Genomic DNA, 27,769 nt, shown 5'->3' on the forward strand with positions numbered 1-27,769 from the left:
CAAAGGGGAAACGGCAGTTGAGGAAACAAGCCCAAGTCCTCAGCTCTGCTACTCACACATGATGGCACCCCCGTTCCCGGCACCTGGAATGTCTTTCCCCAGGTCTCCCAGAAGGCTGTTCCCTCGTTTCCCTGAGGTCTCTACAGAATGTGGCTTATTTCCCTTCCCACCCCACACAAAACAACCCATTAACCCTCTCTCCTTCTCCCCACTCTCCCCCTGGCCCCTCTCCCTTCGTCCCCTCCCCCAACACCTCCCGTGCCCAGGCATTCCCTACGCCCTCCCCTTGCTCAGTTTTCTCCATCACGCTTAACTCTACCTGTTATACATGTACTAGCTTGTTCATTGGCCAGCTCTTACACGAGAACATACGCCTTATGAGGGCAAGACCTTTGATTTTTCACAGCTGTATTGCCAGCACCAAGCCCTGACATAGAGTTAGCTCTCAAATAGATACTGGTGGAATAAATGCAAATACAAAACACTTCAAGAAAATTTAAAGCCTAAATTCCTTGATTTACAACCTTGGGCAAGTTATTTCTTTATGGCTCAGTCTCATTTCTAAAATAAAAATAATAAAAGTATCTACTTCGTGGGTAAATAAGGTAAGTCACATAAATGTTTATTGTCATTATTACCATCATCTTGTGTTATGGCTCTATTTTGTGCCATGCGTTAAAGGGGGAGTTTTAAACACATATCTATCTCATTTAGTTTTCATACAAACCCCAGCAGATAACTTTTATTACAAATTCCCTCTGGACAGATGATGAAACTAAAGCTCAGAGAGACTAGGTCAGCTGTCCAAGGTCACACAGCGTTAGCCGCAGAATTAAAATTCAAACTAGCACCATGGGGCTCCTTCCTCTCTGCCAACCTGCAAACTGAAAATGCCAAAGGAAGCTGGAGGCAGGAGACCAGCGTGTGCTGGAACAGGTGGGGCGTGTTCAGTCCTGCACCGAAGGAGTAAAGGGACTCAGAGTGAACGAAAGTCATTCTAGGTCAAAAAAAAAAAAAAAAAAAAACGGAGGCGGGGCAGTTCTTTTCCACCAAAGCCTTACACTATGGCAATACAAACAAGAGAGGACAATAGTGGAATCACAGGACTGGCACTCGGAGGAAACCTTAGATGCATCCGGTCCAACCGCTTGTGCTGCAGAACAAGAAACTGAGCTGCCAGCCTGCGCTGTGAATGGCTGTTAGGGCAGCAGGTTCTGACGCTTCCATGCTAAACGACATGCGTTATTCATATTTATTTAACTCCTCTTCAAAAATCGTAGAAGTAACTCATACTCACTACGCTAGAGAAAATAAGCCACATGAGAAAAAAGTGGTGTCCCCACCAATGGCCACAAACTATGTTCAACAGTTTTATATTTAACAGGGGTCAGAGTTTGAATGTCAGAACAGAGCTGGAACCTGGGTGAACTGTGCTGTTTCCATTTTTGTTTCCAAGTCTGTTTGCAGTTCATTCATTTATTCAGCCAGCGATTATGAGGACGCGGCACGTGACTGCACAGTTCTAGTTACTGGGACTCTGCACCGAAATACAATGACACTTCATTCCTTTCCCACCAAAGCTGGAGAAACTGTTAAAAACAACAATGAGGGCAACTAAATAACCACTACAGCCTGGCCAAAGCTCTCAGAGAGAACACACACATTCACCTCTGCCGCCCCCACATCTCACTAACACAAGAAAGACTTTTAAAGCATAGACCCACAATTTCAAGGAGAGCAGAAGGGAGAACAAGTGTTAATTGACAGGAAACCTAAGGCAGCATCCAGGCCCACCCCCGCCCCCCCCCGCCCCCCCAGGCTGAGACCACAGCAGCAGGATGGCTTGTGTTGGCTTCAGAAAGAGTCCCAGCCCCCACCTCTGCAGGTGACTGTCCCACCCCCAGCCCAGGGGTGTATGCTTTGAAGAAAGTAAAGCGTAAGGCCTCTGTGCTGGGGGAACTGAGCACAGGGAAATGCAGGCGCCACACTGAAAACAGGGGGTTAAGTTGAAGTACAGGAGGCCCAGACCCCTGCCCTCTCCCCATTAGGTTCCTGGGCACAAGGGTGAGCCTCAGACCGGTCCAAGCAGATGACAAGATTCCTCTAGGAATCTGAACAGCTCAAGAGAAAACACCTAAGATACCAACTTAAATAAAACAGGCCACCCAGGTCACCCTATATGTGAGGCCCGGAGTCCACAGCACTACACACAGATGCACAAACAGACACAGGCAGACAGAGACACACAGACAGATACACACACAGACACACACACAGACACACATACAGACACAGGCAGACAGAGACAGACACAGACACACACACAGAGACACAGACACACATACACACACACAGACACATAGACAGACAGAGACAGACACACAGACACAGACATACACACAGAGACACACACACAGAGCTTAATACCCTACGCAAATATAAGCAGATTACCAAGGACCATTAGACTTCTGGTGAAAGCCTGTCATAGGAAAGACAGAGGAAAAGGAAAAGCGCACACACACACACACAAACACACACACACACACACTATAGGAAATCATGAGGAATAATCTTTCCTCCCAAAAATAAAGGTATCATTAATAGCCTAGGAGAAATAACAGGTGATAGTGCATCCATAAAACCAAAACAGGATGCTATTTTTAAAAAGTGTATTTTTAGAAAACATAAGAACTCTTAGAAATTGAAAATATGCTAACTAAAACGAAAACCTCAATAGAAGGCTATAAGATAAAGCTGAAGAAATCGCTCCCCAAAAGGGGGTAGGGAGTAAGGGTGATAAAATTAAAGGACCAATCGAGGAGATTCAATACTGAAATTGTTGGCATTTCAGAGGAAAGGAGACAGAAAATGGCAGGAGCAAAAATATCAATGAAGTAATTCAAGAAAACTTGCCAGAACTAAACAACGTGTGTTTCAAGATTGAAAGGTTCCAGAGCACACCAGATGAAAGTGCATCCACACTAAAGCATGTCATTTGTGAAATTTCAGAACACGAGGCAGAGAGAAGACTTTTACATAGGACACTAGAGATTCCAGAGAGAAAAATCATGTTACCTACATAGGATTAAAATTGAAATGGCATTAGACTTCTCTACAGTAACTCTGGTATTTAAAAAACAATTAAGGGCGGCCGGATGGCTCAGTTGGTTAGAATGCGAGCTCCGAACAACAGGGTTGCCGGTTTGATTCCCACATGGGGTAGTGGGCTGTGCCCCCTGTAACTAAAGATTGAAAATGGCGACTGGACTTGGAGCTGAGCTGCGCCCTCCACAACTAGATTGAAGGAAAATGACTCAGAGCTGATAGGCCCTGGAAAAACACACCATTCCCCCGTATTCCCCAGTAAAAAATTTAAAACAAAACAAAACAAAAACTGTTAGGAGAGCTACTGAGTGTTTAAATTATTAAAAAAAAAAAAAAAAAAAAAAAGACAATTAAGCAATGCTTTGCACGCACAGAAAGATCCCTAGCACCTAGAATCCTGCAGTGTGAATACTTCTTCCATCGCAAGGCCTCCTGTGTGGTCCAGTGCACTGGCCCTGGTGCCTTGACTGCATTGGGTTACTCACTGTGCACCCCCTAGACTCTAGGGTAGAGACAGTTTCGATCCTGTCCATAACCTGGGCACAAGGTGCTACGGGCTTCCCTAAGGAAGGCACTCAGCCCAGCAAGGGGGAGCATGCAATGCTTAGAGGACGGAAGTGACATCTAGACTGAATCCTCAAGGACAAGTAACGGATACACAGCCTGAAGTCCAGGCTGCAGAGTACATGCAAAGGCTTGGGGACACGTCACAATCCATCTAACGGTGACCGCAGACAAGAATCCTAGTCGACAGGCAAAACTGAGGTGAGGAACAAACAAATCCATGCTCAAATGGCACCGTAGTGTTACCAGGTATTTGGGTTGGTTGCAATCATCTTTTCCAGAACAAGCTGTATACGAATCAATAAAATGCTACCAATCTAAGCATGAAGAATGAAGACATGGAGGCAGAAGGTTGGCTCTGGATGTGACCTCGGGGTCCCTGGAGCAATCCAGCAAGCCCAGAGGGCACAGGCCACCATGAAGCCAGTGCCCTAAACAGAAAGGGGAAACCAGACCTTACAACAAGCTTGCAGAGGCCTGGGATAAAGGGTACCTGGAACCACGGGCTGACTGGGGCAGGGAAGTTCTCTGCTCAGGGGCCTCCTCTCCTCCCCCAACCTGTGAAAGCCAGAGCTGTCAGCTCAGAAGACTCAGGCCGGCAGCCAAAACACTGCGATTACAATCCAGGTCTCCAGGCCACCTCCCACCCCTTACCGTCCTGCCTGGCTGACCTCAGGTTTCCGTGCAGATTTTCACTTGCTGGATTTCAAGGTAAGAAGAAACAGCCAAGGATGAATAACAGTCTGGCCCCACCACCAGTCTAACTCAGATTTATGGAGGCAGCTTTCTAGATAGCGCCTCAGGCCCTCAGCGCCTCTCCCCACCCGTGGAAGGAGGCAGCTGGGGCTCCAGTCTAATTGGATTCACACAGCCCCTAAATGATCTTGTGCTTTGCAGTGGTGGCTTCGGCAGTGGCAGTGAGGTTTCTGAAACAGAAACAGTCAGGGTCTGTTTGCTTCGCTTCTGTGGCTGGGAACCTGCTGTGATCTCAGCAGCCAAGAAGGAGCCTTTCCTTCCCCAAATGGTCCTTTGCCACGCCGCCGAACACTGTGCCGTCCTCCCCGGGGCCTGCCAAGGTCTGGCTCTGCTGCTAGTATATGCTCAACGTCAAGGGGTGCACTCAGCTCCAGCTCCCAGAACCGGGGCCCAGGCTGGCCTGACGCAGCCAGGGAGCCCAGCCAAAGGTGCTGTCTTCTCTAACGTTAAGAATCTCCTGCTTCCCACCGCCAGGGCCCTTCTTTGCTCACTTTGCAGACATTTCACATTTCACAGATGTAACACTTCCCAGTCTGTGGCTCTCAGAACTTGAACCACCTGCGCGTCGTCCGTCTCCAAGCTGTCAGTCTTTACTACACAAAAGGGAAAAGCAGAGGTATGGGGTGGGGTGGGCCAAAGGTGGGTGCTGTGGGCACCGCGCTGCTGTCACAAACCCTGTGCCAAGTCAACCGCCAGCTGGGAGTGCCCGTCTCTGACATAGGCACCCCAACAGCACACTGTGGGTGTGGGAGGGTGTGCGCATGGGTGAAGCAGGCCAACACGTGAGCAAGTATGCGTGTGTGTGAGAACATGAGTGTGAACAGCATGTGAGTAAGTCCACGTGCAAGAGTGAGCGGGCATGCTATGGTGAACGTGTATGTGTGGGGGGAGGACAGAAGCAAGTGAGCGTGTGTGAGCAAGCACGTGTGCGAACAGGAAAGTAGGAACAAGCAGTGAGTTTGTGTGCAAGAGTGAGTATGCATGGTGTGTGCATGTAGGGGGGGCAGGGTGCAGGTGAGTATGTGTGAGCGAGCTTGTGTGAGAACATGAGAGTGAGTGTCTGTGAACAAGAAATATGAGTGCGTGTGTGGCCGTGAACACAGAGCAGGCCCCGGGCAACTTGAGACAACTCCTCGTAAAGGCAGAGAGTACCAGCCCTTCTCACCCACCCACCCCAAACACACACACACACACACACAAATCCAGAGGCCACAGCACAGGGCAAACACAAACCCAGAATCCCCAGTGTCCCACCTCAATCACCTCTTCCCTCCCTGCCCACGCCTGGGCCTCCGGGTCCCCTCCCTCACTCCAGCCTCACACTCTGACCCCAATTTTCCACCCTGAAGCAGGTTTTTTTAAGACAAGGAAAAATCGCCTTACTTCCTGAGGGAGCGATAAATATAAGGGTTCTGGAAGTGACATTCTGAAAGTGGTCTGAGCTACTTGGGAGAAAGGGGGTAGATAAAATACAGGCATTTTGGACCACATGTCACCAAGAGAGGGAGGTCCTGTCTGCAGGGAGAGGCAGTGGCCCCCTGCCGCCTGCCTCAGGGCGCTGGGCCCCGTCTGGGAGCCTCAAGTAACAAGGCTTGTCTACTATGCCAACACAAAGACACAGACCCACAGGCCCAGAGAGACTGCTGTCTGCAGAGAGGGCACAGGTTCCTCTCCCCAAGCAGCCTTCCCTCCTGTAGAAGCAATTTGCCAGGCCCACCACCAAATCAGCCAGTTAAGGGAGAGAGCCTGCCCCTCACCTCTCTCCTGGGTGGTCAGCTGAACACCTGAGAGCAGCCAAAGAAGGGGCACAGAGTCAGCCTGACCGTCACACCCACACTTTTGTTCAGTGTCATGCTAAACAATCTCTCCCTTTCCTTCTGAATACTGGGCAACAGTCGACAGCACAAACTTTGGAATCAGACTAACCTAAGCTGACAGCCGGCCCTCCTGGCCCTCCCAGCCAAGTCTCTGCTTCCCCCTACCCTACGTAAGATGGAGATAGAGTTTTCGAGATAAAGTCATTGAATAGGACATGCACCTGAGGGGTCTGTGCTGTGCCTGGCACACAATAAATACCTGACAGGTAACAATTATTATGAGTGCTGTTGCTGCTACCTATTCTTTCAATTCTCTACATAGGGGCCAGAGTGATCCTTTTCAAATGTAAAGCAGGTCTGTCTCTTGTTGGTCAAATTCCTCCAATGGCTCCCACCTCTCCCATCATAGAAGCCAAAGCCCTCAAAATGACCTTCAAGGCCCTATATGATCTGAATCCCATGATCTTCCCCTTGCTCACCTCACTCCAACTAGACTGGAGTGAGCAAGCCTACCCGCTCCTACCTCAGGGCCTTTGTACATCCTGTTCCCGCAGCCCTGGGAGGCACCAGCTGCAGAGATCCACAGGGCTTGTTCCACCATCTTCTTCCAGCTCTGCTGAAATGTCACCTCCTCAGTAAGGCCTTCCCTAAATACCCTGTTTAAACCGTATGGAACCCCTGACTCCTGCCCCACCCTCCACCTTTTCCCTCTTTCATTTTTGTCTGTAGCATCTGTCACCATCTGATATACCACAAATTTTAATTATTTATTTATTGTCTGTCTCCTCCACCAAAATATACGCTCTTGAGGACCCGCGAGCCTGAACAGTAGCTGGCCCAGAGGAGCCTCTACAGTATCTGTGGAACGAATGAGTCTCAGGACACTTAGGGTGAACCAGGCTGAGGCTAGGACTGGAAACAAAGTCCTGGGACCCACTCACAAGTTGTCAGTCCCTGTGGCTTAGTGGCTTCCTCTGGAGAAAAGAGCCTCATTCCAGCCACTTCTCAAGGTCATTGTCAGGGGAAAGGACAGTAAGAGAATGCTTAGGAATACACTCTGGTGCTTTCACGGTGCAGAGCCCTACAGAAATGAAAGACCCCAGATCTACTTCTCCAGCAGTATCCCCAGGACAAGTTTCAGTCCCAGGGCGGGAGGGGGCTGAGTGCTAAGAGGACACCACAGAGGATCCGCACAAAGGCGGTTCCTGCTTCGAGGAGCTGGCTGAGGCAGGTGTGAGGTCCTCCGATCAGCGGGCACATCGGTGTTATTCCCCACTGAAGCCCTGCTCCCCAGACCTGCATGCACACAGTAGGTGTGCGATAAATGTCTGACAAACATATCAATGAGCAAATCCCATACTGATAACCAAATAGAGACTAGAAAGTTCACCAATATTAAGATCCTGAATAAAATATTAGTTGACCTGAAACAGCATGCAGACAACAGCTACAATGGGTAAGACTGACAGAAACATAAATTTTCATTATCTTCATATCATGGGCAAGTGTATTCTAAGGTAGACACTAAGGAATTGGTGAAGAAAGCCCCAGGGACTAGAGAACAAGCTCAGAAAACCTCTTTGCAGTGAGTGCATTAAGAATTAGGCCAAAATACTGCAGAACGTGACAGAATGGATTCCGTCAATATTAGCTGTTATGATTAGCACAACTATTAGTGCTTTTATTATTGTCTTGGCGGCCCTCCAATGGAACAAGCAGGAAACTAGGAGACAAAGCACTTCGGCATGCTATCTAACAGTCAGTGGCCTGCGCACACTGCTTCCCTGCTGAAACCTATCTTCCTCACCTGTAAAATGAAAGGGAACATGGCACAGCCCTGGCCACGTGGATGTCGGTTCTCCCTTCTCCAGGATGCTTCCGTTCAGCCCCCAAATGTCTATTGCACGCCTGCTTTGTACCAGATGACATTTCCGACACTGGATGGACAGAGGGCATACACACAGCAACTCCCCTCACTCTCTGGGAGTGCCCTTTTCAGCTGACTTTGTAGGCCAAATGCAGTCAGGCCCCAGCCCTCCAAGTACGTCAGCTTCCAAATAACATTCCCCTTCCTCCATAGGAGAAAGGACTCTCGTTTCCCAAGGGTTCTGTGCTGCTGCTGAGGAAAAGGCTAAATCTGCAATGTTCAGGGCAGTGAACACTGCTCTGGGAAGTCAGGAGCCTCACGCACGAGAGGACATCCTCAAATAAGCACTTCCTCCAGCTCCTCCGTGAGGCCTTATTCTTCCCATTTTGCAGAAGAAGAGACTGAGGCTTTGCCCATGTCAAACTTGTAGACGAGGAAGGCTCTAGAGGACAAGGCTAAGAGGACAGAGCACCCCGAGTCTCCAGGAACACTCCTCCACATGACAGCCCGGCTCAGCTAGCTGAGGAGAGAGGAGTAGCACCAGGAGAGAGGTTGTCAAGGGCTCGGGGCCCTTGGGGTGAAGCCAGGCCACTCAGCTGCTGGAAGCTCTCATCTCAGACCCACTTTCTGCAAAGCCCTCGCCCCAGAGCCCACCCAGCTGTGACTTACCGCCCTGGGCCCAACCGCCTGCTACAGAAACAACGAGGCAGCTAGGGAGGCACCTCAGATTTCCCTAGCAGACCCCCAAGATTTATAAGTTACCTGGCAAAGGCTCCTTTCACAGCAAGGTTGAGCAGCAGCCTCAGTGAAACAGAAGACGGGCCACTGGCTCATAGCCCCTTCCAAGTGGCCCCTGCCACTCTCCTCCGGCCACTGAGCTGCCCACACACCGACCCTCCCCAGGGCGGAATCTTATTTGAAGCTCTCTGGAGGACATCTTAAAAATGGGCAAAGGCAGGTGCTTAAAGATTCTCTCAAGGAATCTGCCAGGACCACTATTAAATGCGCCTCCAGAGTGTACAGTGTCCTGTCCTAGGCCCGTGGGGTGACACTTCCTTAGGAGATTCCAGTCCAGAGAGGAGAGGGGCCCATGAGAGGAAGAGACGAGGCTCAGAGAAACAAGCCAACGAGCAGGTCAGGGGTGGCAGTGTCTGCTCACGCGCTGTGCATGAGCACTGGGAATGGCTGCAGCAAGCCTGCCAGACTGTGCCGTGGGGGGCAGCGCGAGAACAACGCGCTAACCAGTCATCCACTGTCTCAAAGGCACTGTGTGTCCTGACACAGGAGACAATGCGACAAGGTGCTGACACAGGGGCCAGCCCGGATCAATAGGGTGCCAGTCAGAATGACGGAGACAAGCACAGACAGTGGCAGCTAGCCTGCAAGGCCCGAGAAGAAATCCACTTTAGTTAGGCCAGGATGAAGGGGTGAGGGTTTGCACAAAACAACAGTCAGGAACACGTTCCAGGTGCGTTTTCTGAATGTGTGTGTAGTTTGGGGATGGGCAGTTGCAAGGGGGGATGAATCCTGGGGCTCAAAGAGAGGAGTAAGATTTCAAATCACTGAGGAGGAAGGTATCTTAGAGATTATCACATGCAAAATACCCAACCTTACAATCCCAAGCCCAAAGTCCCTGATCAATAAATAGCAGTTTTTGCTTAACCTACAGCAGTGACGGGGGTTCACTACCTCGCTAGATAGCCCATTCCTAGCCATGAGAAAGTTCTCCTGGAACTGGACCCAAATCTCACCTCCTGGAATCCCCACCCGTGGGTCCTAGGTTTGGCCTTTTGAAGCCAAAGGATACATTTAATCCTTCCTCTTCCACATCAACCCCGAATGTGTTACAAAACCATTATTGTGCCCCCCTCCCATAACATTCCATAAAAATAACTTCAAGACAAAATGATTATTCCCAAACCCTTCATCCATTTCCCATGTGGTACAGTTTCTGCCATCTTAGTCACCCTCCTCTGGATGAATTCAAATTTGCCAGTGTCCCAACCAGAAGTAACAAAACCAGATGCTGCAGATGTGGTGTGAGCTCCCTAGGGCAGAATCTAGTCTGCACTCGCGGGAGCTGAGCTCCCCACACAGGACGGTACTGCTCAGCAACTTCACAGCATGGTTAGCTTGTATTTTCTTGCATTGATATATTCAATTCATAAACATGAGCTGCCGACTATATGCTAGGCACTGGGCTAGGTACACAGGGTACTAAGGAAAAGCCATGTCATCTGTGTGCTCAGGGAGACAGCCTACTCAGAGAGATTGAAAACCAAAAACATAAAACCATGGGGAAAGGAACGTGCTGCTGCAGCCTTGCAGGAGGCTGACGAGAGATACCTCCCCCAGCGAGAAGGATGACGCCTCAGGTTAGTCTTCCAAGATTACAGGACTTGTCTACAGCCATAGGGACTGGACATACCCCCCACCTTGAACAGCTAAAATTTTGGACAGAACACACGAAACAGCAACTTCAGACAATGGAAAATAGACAGCACAGAGCTATGCTCCCTGAGAGAAAAGAACAAAAGGGTGCATCCTATGACCGCCCAGCCTACTACCTGGAGGCAGCTTCCACACAGCAGCACAGGAGCAGGAACCCAAATGGAGCCCAGTGGTCCCACCAAGTGAGGAAACAGAAATTCGACTTCACAGAGCTAGAGTTTTTAGGGTGCAATACTAGAGGGGAGGGGACTGCACAGAGAGGGTGCCCTGGAGGTCTACAGAAGAGCCCCCTTGAATCTCCGCTGATCTGCACATGTATGGGGTGAACCTTCACAAGGCTGAGGAAGGAACCAACGGAAGGAAAGCAACAGGCCAAACAATTTGTGGAGCTCACACAGCGCCAGAAAGAGTTCACATTCCCACCCACGAAAGTGGGGAGACGTCATAACACATGGGGCACTAGACAGAATCCCCAGAAGAGTGATGCCTTAGTAACGACGTTAAATTAGCCCCAACTAAAGCCTGGATCCACCCAAACAAAGCTTAAAAGCAAGCCTCAAAATCATTAAACTGATCTTAAGCAATTTAAATGCATGCCAGAAGAAAGTCCAATACTATTTAAAGAAATAAAACCAAACCCAGCAAGATTAAATTCACAATGTCTGACACCCAATCAAAAATTAGCAGGCATTCAAAGAAGCAGAAAAATATGATCCATAAACAGGAGAAAAATCAGTCAATAAAACAGACCCCAAAATACAGAGATGCTGAGCCTCGTAGACAAGGAAGAAAAACAACTATAATAAGTATGTTCCGTACACCCGAGAATGTAGAGGAAAACAAACGTGAGGAGAAAAATGAAAGATATAAAAAAATCCAAATGGAACTTCTAGAGATGAAAAATACAATATCTGAAATGAAAAATACACTGGATGGAATTAATTAACATCAGATTAGACATTGCAAAAGAAAAGAACATTGTACTTGCAGACACAACAATAGAAGTACAGAAAGAAAAACGACAGAAAAAAATTAACGGAGCATCAGCAACCCATAGGACAATATCAAACAGATCATACACTGGTAATAGGAGTTCTAGAAGGAGAGGAGAGAGAGGGGAACAGAAAAATACTTAAAAAAATAACAGCGAACAAATTTCCAAACTTGCCAAAACTGTGCAGATAAGAGATAAAACCAGGCCAGATGGGAGAGGCACCCCAAGCCAGGCAGACCACATCAGGGACAATGAGAAACAAAGCTGCGCAGTGGGCAGGAGGAGGAGGGGGCACGGGTAACTTGGCATTACAGAAACAAAAGCGGCAGAGTGGCTCTCCGTGGAAAGCTGGGAGGCTGGACAGGGCCAATGCCAGTTCACGGTGGGCCCCACACGCCTCACTCGGCGTTTGGACCTCATCTCAGAGGCCGGGGACCTCCTCATCCCAGACAAGGGCAGCTGGGTTCTGAACTTAAAGTCAGTCCTCCTAAGCAGGAGGGTCCAGAGAACAGAAGGGAGGTGTGAGGCGTGGCTGTGACGTCTGAGCCCTTATCCTGCCTCCGTGGAGATGACCCAGCTGAGATGTCCACCCTTGGACTCCGTTGGGAACAAACACCAGAGGCAACAAAAGCATCCTACCCATCTGAAAAGGTTCTTCCTGGAACCAGCTCTTAAGCCAGAAAGCATCTCAGGGATCACAGACTCCTCACTTTACCGATGACAAAGGTTAAGGCCCAGAGAAGTGACACGACTGGTCCAGGGCCATTTAGGTGTCCTGACTCCCAGCAGACTGCTCTTTCTACTGCCCCCTCTGCCTGTTCCGGTCCCCACTGCCCCTCCAGCACTTGGGACCGCTTGGACGGTGTTAGTGAGTCTGTGCATGTCTGCACTGGCCTCTCTCTACACAGCCACTCCAGCTCCTCGGGGCAGTGACAGGTTCCTGGCGTCACTCACCTCCTGAACTTCCAGGGGCAGGTGCTCCCTATGTGTCTCCTTCTCGTGCACTGAGCAATAGTGACCCGGCCTGACTGGGGAAGGGAGGAAGAGATACAGCTCCCTGAGGATCGGAGGCCAGAGCTGTCTTGAGCCTGTCTAGGTTTGACAGGGACAGAGAAACAACGAGACAGAGAGAGCCTAGCCAACCAACCCAGCCTGGGAGTCAGCAGGCGACCCCCCAAAGGCAGAGATGGGCTGGTGGGGAAACGCCATCCCCTGGCCTCTCAGTCCTCTCCCTTATCAGATGGGCCCTGAGCCAGGCACAGTGCTTGCCACCCACCCTCCCTAGGGCAGGAAGAGGAAATTGTCTTGAACTCTCCTTCTCCCCCTCCCCAAGGCTAGCACCCTCCCTCAGCCCCAAATTCATTGCAGGATCTGGGTTGGGCGGCACCTCTTTACAGGGGTAAAGAATGAGCAAATTCTTGGGCTATTCCTGGAGCCTTGATTTTTATCATCCTTCCATTCTGGTCAATTCTGAGAGGCCAGCGGCCCGGAATGCCAGAGAGATCTGAGCCCGGCCCACCAGACCCAAAATAACCCCACACGTGCCTCTCAAGTCCTTATGGATTTGGCCATTTCGGGTGCGTGGTTTCCTACAAAGCTGGGAACTCTGAGGTGCCCCTGGGTGAGCGAGGAAGATGGGAGCAGGAGTGAGACTGGGAGCAGGGGAGGGGACGGGGGAAGAAGAGAGAATCCAGGGTTGGGATCAGAACCTCTGCCTCTGGGCTCCTCTGTTCAACTGCCTAGAGGTCCTACGATAACCAGCCTCAGTTTCCCCAGCTGTGAAACTTCCAAGCAGGGGCCTCCTCTTCCCTACATCTTCCTGTCCTCCTCACTTCCTGGGGGGGCAGCCTCAGTCCTCCTCCCAGAGCTGCAGACCCTCTAATAAGGAGCTCCCGCCTTAGAAGGAGTCCTATCTCCTTCCGCCACAGGGCATTTCAAGCCCCTGCGACTGCGGACGTGGATGGTTTTAAACCAAGCAAGTGCTCTAAGTGTCCTGGACACGGCTAGCTGAGAGACATGTTTCTTTCTATATTACAAATGCAGTATTTATTCATTCAAAGCATATGAGTGGCCACCAAGTGCTAGGCAATGAGAAACCATCAGTGGAGGCGAAAACCAAGGCTTCTGCTCCTTCAGAAGGAACAAAGAGACAGAGATTGAGGTGAGCCACTAGAAACGTCCCTGTCTGTCAGAGACGCCGTGGGGGCTGCACACGTGGGGAGTGTGTACATCAGTTCTCTGGCTTGAAATCCTGGGGCGTGGGGAGGGTGCAGTGGCTGCAGGGTCTCAAAAACACCAGGAGCCACAGACCAATTCCCTACACACGGGGTCTAGGAGGTGGCCGCACTCATGCCTGACATGAAGCAAGACTGCGTTCAAGACCCTTGACCTAAAACCACCACAAAACGGATAGTGAGTGCCTTGTTAGGTGTTTCTTTAAAGGTGCACCAGCCTTCCTATGAATGCCCGTAAGCATTTTTTGGCAATAACTGGCAACGCGAGGGGAGAGGGAATCGGGTGGGGGTGCAAAGAAGAAAGGGCCTGCAGTCTGAAGAATCACCTTCCACCCTCCCCTTTGCCCCAGAGTCAGGATGGGGCTCACCCTCACGAGCCTACCACCCTCCCTCACCCCGGCCCACAGAGAGAGGGTCTAATGCCTCCACCCCACCTCCGCTGGTGGCCACAGCCCCACGAGAGCCAGCTGCGATGAAGACCCAGGGAACCAGGCTGCCAGCCCGCCCCCCAGAAGGGGGGACAATTCTGTGGCTTCCCCTCCCAGCATAAGCAGGTCCTGTAATCAGCATCAGCCCCAAAAGCATTCCCAGAAGCAGAAAACGTGTGTGGGTCAGGTCCTCCCGTGCCAGGACTCTGCTTTCCCACGTGCGTCAGACGCAACCGGAATGTCAGAATATACGCTCTGTGGAGGGAGAGGCCACCTGGCCCGATGTCCAGCCTGCAGTGTCTAGGCCAAGAGCAGGCTCAAAGCATGGAGCAGCGCACCCAGCCCGGGCCGCGGTGGCAGCAAGGCCTGAGCACCCATTTCTAACTTGCCATCAGCTGGCAGAGGGTGGCCCCTCGGGGAAGCCACACACATGTTCCAGAGATGCGACTGCCGCTGTTTTTTTCAAAGAACAGTCCTCAGAGTCCAACGCATCGTCCACTGAGCACCCCAGAGGGCAACTACCCTTATCCTACAGGACACCTGAGCTTGCGAAACGACTGAGTCATTTGGAGAAGCAGTGAGGAAGGTGGAGGCTAAAACTGAGGTGACATCGTTTTTATGCCAAATTGGGTGTGACTAAAAGGCAGTGACACTTCAGCCGGGCCAAGGAGGCATCTTCTTTGAGTCCGACAGAGAGGGCTCTGGCTGCACCTACTGGCAATCTCATCCCCTTCTACTTGGCCTTCCGAGCCCACTGCTAGTGCCATGGAAGCTGCGGGACCGAGCCCTGGGGGGAGACGGGAAAACCAGATACAACAGAGATGACAGGAGGCAGCCAGGAACAGCAAGGGTTGGGGACTCACCTACCCACATTGGCTGAAGCTCTTATCACATAGAGCACCTGGCCCCAAAGCTGCCTCAGACCCTTAAAGAACCAGAGGGCTCGGTCATTCCTTGTTGATGTACAGACACTGCGACTGCCGAGCGCTGAAATGTGACTCCATCCTCACAGCCACAGACACCCAGGAAGGGGGACGAGGCTGGGCGGACAAGTCTGGAGTCACACAGGGGCCTTTGGCTCACCCTTATGGAGAATTCAGCTACTATATGCCTCAAACTGGCAAACTTGGAGCAGGCTGAGGGCCCCCATCCAGTTTTTCCAATTCCTGGGCCAAAAGGAGTTGCTGACGTTTCTTGTCTTGCTTGTGATGCCAGATTGCTCAAAGGTTTGCCGAGTCAGCTGTGCACGTTTTCATGGGCACTAAGCACGGGCACATACTAAGCTCACAGGCCGATCAGATATCATTGACCGTGCAGCAGTACCACAGTGCTGGCCGCCGAAGTCACCCGCATGTGGCAGGGTAGCTCCCAAGGGTGGTGCAGCCACGTGCTCCTTCCCACCCACATCCTCACCACGGCCTCCGGCTGAGCTGGGCCAATTCTCCCGCCGCCCGGAGGAGAAGGACACCGGCCAAGGGGCGGAGGGAGCCACACAGTGATGGACGGCACTGTTTCACAAGCAGGGGAACTATCAGCCACAAGACATTTCTTTTCCAAGAAATGCCGAGAAAGAACAGGGAGAAAATAAAACGCCAAGGGATTTTCAAATGAAAAAGCCCACTCAGCTTTGTTCTTACTTGATGATGCGCAAAGCACCAGGCAGATGACAGGCCAGAGACACTGTTGGGCTAGGAAAGTGTATTTCATCAAGTCTGGCCTGAGCTCTGCAGGGAGAGGTAAGTTTGATGGATGCCTAGCGCGGGGAGGACCGCTCCACCATCACCAGCACGGCAGCATCCTATCAGCCAGGCCGGGGGACCGTTAAGGACCCGAAGCTGGCTCTTCCTTCTGCCTCCCCATCATTGGTGATTTCACCAGAGAGAAGAGCTACCAAGGCAGGTGATAAGAAAACTATAAAACGAATACATTGTGGGAAGTCAAAATGTTAAATCCACTGTGAGCAGCCTGAGAAGGAAAAGTGAAGCCTGCAAATCATACAGGCCTGATTCATCTTATTTCACATCTGAAGTTACGAGGGGACGGGATAAAGTCTGGAGCAGAGGAGGTGCAGTATTTGCCGGGTAGATGAATGAATTCCCAGCAGAGGCCTGGATCAGGAGTGACCAGCTGGCTTTCTTAAAGACCTGTCACTCACTGACTCACATTCCTCAGAAATGCCATGACAATCAGCACAAGTACTGAGCGGCCAGGCTCCTGGCAGTTCCCGGGGGAGGAAGGCTCCTGCTTCCCTTCTACAGCTGCGGGAGCCCTAGCAGGAGAAGCTGTCTAGCACAGTGCCCACACCCTAGATGACCCCCCAAACCTGCCCATATATGCCCCATGCAGCCACACAAACACCACAGAATCCACCTCTAATACCACCTCCAACCCAACAGGATAATTAAGTGTCCTGCCCTTGCCAGTTTCCCTGGGTGACCATTTGGGGCAAAGAGTGGGCTGGGGAGGGAGCCTGTGCGTCTTCCAAAGACCTGGGTCTATTTCCAAATATGCTCATTCTCTTCCTCCTAGGTGCATGGAAGACGCACCTCCATGCCCTCCTGCCGCAAACACGCACGCCTTGGGTGTGACTCTGCCGGTCCTCCCATCAAGAGTAGAGTCTTTCCCTCAGCGCTGGAGTGCCAGCCGGTCCTGTAACTTGCTCTGACCAAGCAGTAGATAGACTTTACATGGTAAGACGTCAGGACCTAGATCTCACAGAGGTCTTGCAGATTCTGTTTCACCTAAAAGGCTAGTTTCCTTGAGAATGACAAACCCATGGGGGAAGAGAGGCCCAGGTGAGAGCAGCACCAGTCACCAGACATGACAGAGGCTCCAGGACCATCCAGCCCTGAGAGCCGCCAGCAGCCATATTCATAAACCCAAGAAAGGAGACCAGCCAAGCCGGCCCAAAGGGCTAAGCCACAGAGCTGTGAGCAGATATAATGGTGCTTGTGTTAATTTATTAGATTTTGGGGTGGTTTGTTATGCAGCAATAGATAATTGACATAAAATGCATCCAGTGAGTCCATGCAGTTATCCAAAAGAATGAGGTCATTCTATACGCGCTGATGTGGAAAAATGGCTAAAGAAGTTGCCAAACAGTAAGTATAATACAACTAATTCTATTTATGAAAATTGATAGGGTAATAGGGTGCTAGTCTCTCATAAAACTCCCTGAAAAGAGTATCAAAGTATTAACAGTGATTATCTCTGAAGGCCAGGATTGTAGATTTTCCCTTTCCACAATTTATGTAATATTTGAATATTATAATGAGTTTATATTACGTTTTGCAACAAACAAAGGTACTTTTTTGAAAATTTTTTCATTTTGAATTCTGCTACAAGCTAATTGGTCCTAAAACATCCCCTTTCATCTTGCCATCGCCTTACTCAGGAAGGAACCCTAGCTCCCCACTGCTTGCCTCCTGAAATCTGAATCTCTTCTGGGTGGCATTGAGGTGTCTCCCCTGGGTCATCTCCGTCCAACTACCCAGGCCACGCCCAGCTCTCCCCAGACCTCCAAGCTTGCCATCCCCACTGCAACCACGCAGCGAGGCCCTACCTTTGCCTCTCTGAGTCCACCTGTTCTCCCCATGGAGGAACCCCGAGGAGAATCCAGCCCCATCTCCCCTGTGTTCCTCCACCGGCCCTCAGTTCCACCCAGCCCTGTCCTTGATTGGATCCTGAATTATTCTCCCTGCCCCTCCAAAGAGACCTTCATGGACACCACCAACTGGCCACCACTATCTCCAGCTTCTCTGTGTAACAGTGGGAGGGGGCAGAGCCCAGACAGGTAATTCCAAGTCTCTCTGCTGCCTGCAGCCTGGATGGTGGGTGGTAACCCTGGGCTGCTGCTTCCTCCCCACCCTGTGCATCTCCAGCAGCAAGCAAGTGGGAGCCAATTTGCTGTGGCTGCTAATTTAGAGTGACTCATGCCTTCAGGGATGCGCTGAGCTCCGCCTCCCCACCCTCCAGGTCCCACGCGCTGCATACAGATCCAGACTTTGGCTTCAAACCTAATTGCCTTCCTGGGGGACCCAGCGGCTCTTCCTCACTCAGGTCTCTGCAATCCGCATGTCCAGTTTTTAAACAAAACTGTTTAGAATCTCTCGGGATTAAGACAAGTGGAAAATTGCAAGCCCAGACCTCTACCTCACTTTCTCTAAAACAAAACACGTCATTCTGCATGCTCGCACACCCCAAAATACACCCCCCCATTCAAACCCAGCCCATCCCCATGCCCCTCTGAGCCCTTTTATAGGGCTTGGCCCACGTGGGGACAAGGGACTTGCTGAGGCAGAATCTGCTCTCTCTGTCGCTGGCCCCACCACCCGCAACCCCAGCGCTGCTGGAGAGTGTCAGGCCCCTAAGCTCCACACTGGCAGGCTGCCAGGTACTGGGTTCAAGTTTTATACTCCCTCTAAGAAGGGGGCAGTCATGTCACGGATACGTATTAACTATCGAAAGGGTCAGGTGGGCTCTCAGCTGAGTCGCAGAACAAAGCAGAACTCTTCCCACACAAACACATATGGGGCACACCCAGCCATGTGCATGCTAGGGCAAGTACATCCACCTCTCTCTCTCTCTCTCTCTCTCTCTCTCTCTCTCTCTCTCTCTCTCTCACACACACACACACACACACACACACACACGTCATGGCCACACTCTGCTCCCACCTTGCTCTGAGCATCCCAAGATCACTTCCCTCAGCTATCCACTGTTCTGAGAGGCCCATTCCCACCCCTGGCCTTCTCCCCGACTCTGAACCTCACACACTTTCCTCACTGGAAGTGAGAGGAGCACAGATGTGTGTGCCGCCAGCGACATGTGCACCCATGATGGTGGGCAGAGGGCTGTGCGCACAGGTATGACACGGCCAGTGCCCCGCCCTCCAGGATTCTAGATGGCCGTCCCAGGCAGAGTTGACATTGTTCAGGTTTTACAATAACATATCCAGATTTTTTCTTTTTAACCTGAGGAAGGGCACTTTTTCAAATGTGCTCAAAGGTGCTATGAGGGTTAGCAGTGGCCCTAAGCCGCCAAGGCCAAGGCCTGGAACTCACCGAGATCCTGCACCAGAGGCCATGGGGGCCCTGGGCTTCCTGCAGCAACAGCCACACCTCCCCAGTTAGTGCAGGGATTCCAGGGGACCCACTGAGCTGCCTGACTCCTCAGACCCCTGGACTGTTCTCCATCCCGTCCTTTCTTGTTCCCAGCACAAAGTCAGATATTTCTTTAAATGCTGACCATTGAGCGTAGAAATGGTCATGAGATTCTCAGAAAGTGAGTGAGTATTCAAAGTCCAATTAATTTCCAACCACTGTAGAGAAGCGGGAAGGAAGACAGAGGGTAGAAGGGGTGTGGTACACTCAAAAGCACAGATAAGAATCAACAATGGATGATCAGAACGAAAGCTGCATTCGCTCCGAACACGGATGGAAGCACACAGCGTGTGACACTGAAAGCAGCGGAAGCGCTCCTTCTGGCTCCACCCGTTTCTCCAAAGCTCGAGTCCAGTTCAGGCTAAGTTTTTGGTATGTTTTTGGTTTGAGAGGAGGAAATGGGTTTGGAAGCTGGATTTCACCCAGGCAGACGCTCTTGTTTCATTATGTGGTGGCTATAATTGAAGTTGAAATTATTAACTTGTTGGGCTGGAGTCCAGCGATGCAGCCTTCTAACTCCCAAATGCTCTAGGCTGGGGGCAGGAGGCGGTTAGAATATAAGTAGCAGCGAGTCCTCAGTGCAGGAGGGAAGTCGGGCAGGAAAACCCTGCCACTAGCCAGACAGGCAACCATCTCTGCAAACAACCTCCGCCCTCGTCCAGCTTCTATCAGAAATCAGGGCCTCGGTTTACTCATTAACTTCATTCTATCCTCCATCCGCCTCTAGGCCAGGGGCAGAGAGGGCACTGTAAGATGAAGAGTTATCTGGGAAGCCGCAGGATTAGAAGCCAAAACCCAGACACATGCCTTCATCCCACCTCAGAAACCACCTTTATCAGAGCTGGAAGGAATCTTAGCAATCGACCACCCCACCTCCCCTTCTACAGGTGTGGAAGCCAGCCTGAAGAAAGCAAGTAACTTGCCAAAAGTCACCTAGCCCGCTAGAGGCAGAGGCAGGAGCCAGGACGAGAACCTCCCAGCCAGGAGCTGGTCATCATGCCAGAGGCTCAACAGCATGACAAGAAATGGCTGAACCAAAGCCGTAGGAGAGGATGCACTTCCTTCCTGGAAACGCCTTCAGTGAGGTCGCCCTCACTGCGGCTTCAACAGAGATGCACAGAAGCAGGACGGCCATCTGGCTGAAAGGACTAGTGATACCAGGCCATGCAGCGCTCCTGGGAAGCTTCCCACCAAGTTCTGCCTGGCAGGCCCCCCCAGGAGCAGGCCCCGCGGAGTCTCTGTCATGCGGGAGGATGTGCTGAGCGGCAGGGACTCTCATCTTCTGGCTTCAGTCCTCACTCCCCACCACCTGATTTTCACCAGCCCAGTTTCCCTGAGCCCCGTCCACCCACAGGTGTGATGCACCAAATCCCAGAGCAGCAAGAATGAAAGCCGACACCCACCCAGGCCCCAGGGCCAGGGAGACTACAAATGGGAGCTCGCTATTCCTGCTGCAGCAGCTCATGGTGGGCCGTGCAGAGGGTGCCCAGGACCCCATGAGAACGGCCCAGGTCTGCGGCGGGGAGGGCGGGGCACAGCGGCCCGCAGACTGCCAAGGTTGGAGCCCTGAGTCTGACCCGCTCTCAGCCTTCGCTGCGGCCTCTGTAAAATGGGGGGAAATGACAGCTACCTCGTAGGGCTCCTGTGAAAATTAAATGAGCTTTAAATTCAGATGTAACACACTTTAAATAAATTAGTTGTGGACATATGTAGAGTCTGAAACTGTGGTAAATGAGGATGGTGACACATGTGAATCCTGGCACCCTGACTCCAAGGCATGGCAGGACACTAAAGTTCGTGCCCACTCCTAAGACACCAAATAATTTCCACTGGAACTCACAGAAAAGAAGCGTTTGGCAAGATAAGCTACCAGCCAGCACCATGGTTCCCACCCCACACCCCACACCCCACCACACCCCCACCGCATTGCTGGGTTCTTGGAAGGTAAAACATGTACAAATCACCCAGCAGGAGGAAGCCACAGAATAAAACACAAAATGAAAAGATAAAAAGGCTGAGGTCTGTAAGCAGCAGCCCCAGGGAACCCCAACCAGCACCATTCACACCCTCCACCTAAGCAGCTCCACAGGGGCCTTATGCCCAAGTGCTGGGAACAAAGAAGCTATCAGCAAGAGCCCAGGGGCCTGTAGGAGCAGAGCGGACCCTGGCGAGGGTCCTGGCAGAGGGTGCCATCCCACAGCCGGGCATTCCCACAGCAGCCAGTATATAGGAACACAGACAGGTAAAACTGGCCAGATTCCTGCAGACTCTTTTCTGAGCGCTGGTGAGAGGTCCTCCACCCTGGCTCCCAAGTCTGCTGGGAGGAGACAGGAAGCAGGAAGTTACAAACCTCTCCTGCTTCCCTAGGCTGCCTCTTTACAATCAGGGTGGCTCTCCAAGAAATGAATACTACCAGCCACCAATCAGAAACAGTGTGTGGGGGTGGAGGGAGGTAGGGGGGGAGTTATTCGCTCCTGGCCCCCAAAGCCCAATTTATGGAGCTTATCCATTCCAAGTCAAGAGCTGGAGCAGAGACATCTAGAATATACCAGCACCCCATGCCATCCACCTTCCCTAACCTACAGTGAAAGAGAAAGAGAAACTTTGACTTCAGAAAGTGTATAACACAGACTTTCTGAGGCCCCACCAAAATGGACACTGACCTGTTTTCTTTGAATTTCCCACAAACACTTTGGCTGCTGACAGATTTGAGAATATCCCAGAATATTCCTGCAGGAAAATAAAAAATTAGGTCATCACTTCTCTGTGAAGCCATTCTAGGGTGAATGCTGTCCAGCGGCAGCCACTCTTGGAGGGCAGCCGTCTCCCATTAAGAACCCATTCATTCAACAGGTGGAAAGGCCAGAAATGGGAAACTGGTTCCAGCTGTTGTGCCCATTCCACTCAGCTGGTAGTGGGTGCCTAAAGCTTTATGAGCAGAACCCAATCCCTGACTCAGCAGGAAAGACATCTGTGATCGATTAGTGATGTCTGCTATGGGCAGTTATGGAAGTGACACTATCAGTGTCATATATTTGTCATCCCTGGAGTCCTGGCATCCAAGGATTTAACATTTGTAATTTTGCCCACTCACAAGTGACCCGAGTTTCAAGATATGTAAAAGTGTTTAACTCCACTGAGACAAGAGTTTGACTCACATATACCTACTAGGAGGCTGAGGTAAAGAAACAGGACACTTTGTTGTTTTCCTCTCTACCACATCCAGAGTTACTCTGTGGAGCAATACAAATTTGGTGGAAAATGACCATCAGGTGAAAGAGAAAATTGTAGCAGAAGTTGAAAGGGTAGTTAACTTGGGGTGTAAAGATATACACAGGAAACATTTGGCTCTCTCCAGAAACATGACTCTAAAGAAAGCTAGGCCCATGTATATGTTGCTGTGAATGCAAATTTGGGGTTCTAGAAGGTGAAGGATTCTTTTTTTTTTTATTACAAAATGGACCCATATTTCATATTTTTATTGAGATTAATTGGCATATAACATTATATTAGCTTCAGTTGTACAAATAATGATTTGTTATTTGTGTATATTGCAAAATGACTACCACATGTCTATTTCACATCCATCAACATATATACATAATTACAAAAAATTTCTTCTTGTGATGAGATCTACTCTCTCAGCAACTTTCAAATATATAATACGTTATTAACTATTGTTACCATGTTGTACATCACATCCCCACAACAAGATTCATTTCTTATCAGGGCTCCACACTCTGCCTACTCTGTGTCTCACAAAAGTGAGTACTGGGCCAAGGAGAATAGTCAGTTAGAACCTATGCCCTGAAGGGACTTACAATGTGGTTAGAAAAACTATGATATCCACTGGAAACAGCAAATGGCACTGCATCTTCTCAATGAGCCAGCTCAGAATCCACTTCAATCCCCCTTCATCCTTTCCTCACCAACTGAGCCCATCAATTCAGAAATGGTCTCAACCTCACTTCTGCAATGTCTCAGGTTCAGTCCCTCCTCTCCTTTCCTCACAGCTGCCCAGCCACTCTCCCCACCATGATTTCCCCTCTTCACAGACCCCAGACTCACCCTCCTGAGGCCTGTCCCTGTTTCTACAACCCCTACTCAAAAACCTGCAGAGTTCCCAGAGCCTCCCAAGGTTGACTGCTGTCTCCCCAGCACCAGCTCAGTACCCGCACATGGTGGGTACACCTTCTCTTGACTGAATGGATGGGTGGATGGATGAAATTTCTTGGCTGGACATTTGAAGCTACCCACAATATGGCCACTGTCTCCCTGTTCAGCCTTTTTTCTCTCTGCTTCCCTACACACCACCCACTCACTACTCACCTAAGCTATTCACACACCCCAATAGTTTCTTGGTGCCCTTCCTCAGGCTGGTCCCTCCTCTCTTTTGTTGAAATGCAAGCCACCCTTCAAAGTTCGAGTCAGACCCCACCTGCCGCATGAAGTGTTCCCCAGACTCAGGGTGATTTATTCTCCTATATGAACCCACATAACATTCTCCTTTCACAGGCCACTCACCTTGTACTTTGAACTGTCATTTTTTGAACCCTTCTTAACCCTTTACTGCATTATAAACCCCTTGAAAACAGGGACCTTTACTTTTTCATTTTTGCATCATCATAACTTAGCAGACTCTTGTGCTATGACACACGCACACCCTAAGTATTTGTCAAATTCACTAAAGAATCACCTCAGGCAGGATATAAAACCCAGGAGAGACAGAAAACTCCATAGGAGTTCTAAGGAAAAAGGGGTTCTTTTAGGATGGGTGGCCAGGGAAGGCTCCATAAAAGAGCTCAGACATGAGGAGGGTCTTGAAAGAGAGGAAGGAAGGACTGGGAAGAGCATTCCAGGAAGGGGGAACAATATGAACTAAGGGACAAAGGAGTGAGCAAAGCAGGCTTGGGAGAGCAGTCTGGCTGGAACCGAGGCTTCCTCGAGGGAGAGAAGTGGGAGGTACGGCTAGACAGGTGGGCTGGGAATGGATAAGAAGGATGTCAAGTGCCAGGCTAGGACACTTAGAGTAGATCCATTCCCTTCGTCAGTGGGGACGACAGCGTGGGCCCTAAGAGTAGAAGAAAAGCCTTGTCTTCTCTCGTTCTGAGCATATTAGTCTAGTCTCCTCAGCTAGGGTATAAATAACAGCCACCATTTACTGCACACCTGCTGTGTACAGGGCCCTGAGCGCTGAGCTTCACATACATTAATTATCTCATCGTCCCTCAACAGGCCTGAGAGCCTGGCATTGTCATCCACATTTTGCAAGCACGAAGCTAAAGCTAAAAGAGGTGAAGGCAGTTGCCCAAGGCCTCACTCATTCACTCATTCACTTAATAAGGCCAGCTGGGGCTGGAGTTAGAGACTCGGGAATAAGGACCAGCACTCCGGCCAGCTACCCCTGGCTCACAGGCGTCCCACTTAAGCGGAGCTGCGTCTCCTTATTAATTCCTCAAGGGCAACATTTATTAAGCACATAGTAAGTGCTTAATAAAATACACTAAGCAAAATGGAGGTTGCCAAGGGCTGGGAAATTACTGTTAAATGGGTGTACAGTTTCAGTTGCGCAGATGAAAACGATCTAGAGATCTGCTGCAGAACAGTGTGAATATACTTACAGCAATTGAACTGTACATTTAAAAATGGGTAAGATGGTAAATTTTGTTTTTTACCACAATTCAAAATTTTAAAAAATAAAGCACACTTATTAAGTGGCTGATTGGCTGCCAATATGATCTTACACTGCTAATTATCTGATGCTGGAAGAGACTGTAGAAACATTTTAATCCAATACCCCTCCAAAACAGAGTTGGAAAGCAGAGGCAATTTGCTCAGGGTTGCACACAGTGATGTTAAGGCTAAGATCCTCAGGCTCAACAGAGGAAAATGGGACAGTTTAATAGGAAAAGTACATGGTATGAGGGGTCAGAGGCCACGAGTTCAAGTTCTGCTTCTTCCACTTAACGAGTTCTGTGACCTCAGTGAAGTAATTTATGCTCTCTGAGCCTCATTTTCCCAGCCTATAAGAGGGCAATTAAAAATAACATATACTTAAAAAAATAACATGCACTTTACAAGATTATATGTGAATCAAATAAAATTATATAAAGCTAATGTGCAGAGAAAGCATTTGTCCAACCATAAACTATTTTATAAACACTAGTTACTGTTATTAATATTCAATATCAGTTCATAGATTTAAAGACTAAAGTCTGATTAATTCAGACACACACAAAAATCCCATCCCATTTTGGTCCACTCTCAGCTATTCAGGGCCTTGCACACAGCAGGTCTTCAACGAGTGAGTGGAGAACAATTAATTACCCTTCAAGTTTTATCCAACCCTATCCTCTTCCCCTATCCTCCCTCACCCCTAACCCCACAGCCCAGCTGCATCAGCCATGCCAGAACCAGGCGCAGGATAGGAAGCCTGTGTGAATGTCTGCCTCCCTGGCTGCATTCCTTAGCTAAATATAAATGATTTGTCCGGTCCATTGTTTGAAATTATCCATAATACCTCTCCTTCCCCTCCCCATTACTTAAAATGACAAGCTTACTGCACATCTTTATAGCAGAACATACATACAAAACATTCTCTATGACTGTTTTTAGTAGAGGAAGGAAAGCTGGCTAGTATACTGGGGATCAGAGAGCATGAGTCCCCAGGTTTCTCCACTAGTCCAGGAGAGCTTCCTGGAAGAGGAAATACCTGCGTCAGAGAAGGGGATAGTTGCAGGTCAGAAGGACCTCATATAATGAGTTTGGTTCTCTGAACCAAATGGAGGCGAGCAGCTGCCTTCTTATCCCCGTTTTTTGGGATGGGGGAGGAAAGGTGGACTCAGCCCAGGGAATCCCATACGACCCGAATGCTTCAAACTTCCCCAGACACCACAAGCATCTGGGGAAGAAGTAGAGACAAGACCAATCTTTTTCAAAGACAGGCGATCCAAGATTCCAGTTCCGAGACACCCAAGTACAAACACTGTACTCTAGTAACAAGCCAGTTTCTTGTTTGGACTTTTTTTTTTTCCATCACAGGAAGTTTTTTAAAGTCCCAAACTTGGATACACAGATGGACTACATCTAGGACCTCGAGGTGAGCCAAAGCTTTGTCACTCGGCGTGCCGATCTGCCAGCGGTGGCCCAAGGAGCGGTCAGGGGTACCGGAGGCCTACAGGCGGTATCCCAGCTCTGCCCGAGCACCCCTGGCCCTCCCTAGGGGCGCTGTGTGCATCACCCCCCAACCCACTGGGATCTATGGGCCACACAGCCAGAAACCCATGACAGCTCCGGGTCTCTCCCTTTCTGCTGCAGCCTACAGACCTCCCATCCCTTCGCTTGGATCCCGCGGTTCACCCGACCGCAACACCACTTCCGAAAGGTCCTCCTCCGAGCCGCTCCCCTGCAGGAGTCTTCGTCCCATTCCCGGGACCCGCACACACCTTCCACTTCCTGGGCTGCTTCCCGGCCCTCACCAGGCACCTACCCCATCCCTCCCTCCCTCATCTCGCCCGACTGCCGCCCCTCTGACACCCCCTCTTCGGGACGCTCCCGAGGCGCTCCCCCAGTCTGGGAACCTGGTGAAGAGCTCGCCCAGCCCGCCCACAGGCAGGCCGAGGCCCGCTAACTCGTCCGCTCCGGAGCCCGCCGCCTGCCCGCCCCAGGCCGCACTCACCGAGCTCCCAGGAATGCGGGGTCCCGGCTCACTCGCGCTCTCTCACCGCTGCTGCCTCTGCCTCCGCCAGCGGAAACGGGGGGCGGGGCCGGGGCGCTCGGCTGGGGGCGGGGCCTACCCGGGAATACTGAAGCTGCGGGGCGGGGCCGGCCGCGGGGGCGGGGCGAGGCCGCAAGGCTCAGAGAGACCGTGGGGGCCCGGGATCTAAGTACAAGGGGCGGGGTGACAGGGCTGCAAGAGGGAGCTGGAGCCGGCGCGGAAGGCGGGTCCCAGGGTGGGGAAGGGGCTGGGGGCCCTCCAACACTCCCTGGCTGGATCCCCTGCGTCAGAGCTGGAGGGAGCCCGAAGAGGGAGGCCAGGGCCGTGCTGGTCATGGGTGTCCTAGGCCAGGCGTGGCCGCCCTCTGGGGCTCCGGAAGCCTCTCTCCCCTCCCCATCGCCTGGATTCTCGGATTGGCCGTTCATCAGAGGCGTTAATACGACGCCTTTCCCCCGCCCCCACGGGCCTGGGCTGCGGCCCCAACCAGACTTGGGAGGGGGCAGTCAGGGCCTGGGAGTTCGTGCTCCTGGGCTCGGCCCCTTACACCACCCCAAGGGCCATGCTGGCCAAGATCTCAGCTTTCCCGCTCGGGCCTGGCTATCTGACCTCACCACCCCCACACCTACACCTAAGAAATCCTTCCCTGGTATTTGGGGCGGACTATTTGAGATGTT

At 50.9% G+C, this 27,769-nt stretch overlaps 1 protein-coding gene across 3 annotated transcripts in view; it reads right to left on the minus strand.

The window, feature by feature from the left end:
* The window catches only part of TSPAN9 (tetraspanin 9), a 195,771-nt gene extending 168,318 nt beyond the window's left edge, over positions 1-27,453 (minus strand). Inside the window, exons 1-2 of one of the 3 annotated variants that reach the window (XM_088801416.1) lie at positions 27,057-27,453; positions 22,042-22,108 (exon numbers count right to left, since the gene is read on the minus strand). In XM_088801416.1, coding sequence (XP_088657542.1) covers positions 22,042-22,108; positions 27,057-27,430 — 441 coding nt within the window. In that variant the 5' untranslated portion in view covers positions 27,431-27,453. The remainder of the gene's footprint in view (positions 1-22,041; positions 22,109-27,056) is intronic. The other 2 variants (XM_088801420.1, XM_088801424.1) reach the window with 2 other exon arrangements.
* Positions 27,454-27,769: the final 316 nt, after the last annotated feature.

This window comes from Rhinolophus sinicus, chromosome 1, assembly GCF_057876585.1.
Source record: "Rhinolophus sinicus isolate RSI-liver-muscle chromosome 1, RSI-T2T, whole genome shotgun sequence".
In the NCBI taxonomy this organism is placed as follows: Eukaryota; Metazoa; Chordata; class Mammalia; order Chiroptera; family Rhinolophidae; genus Rhinolophus; species Rhinolophus sinicus.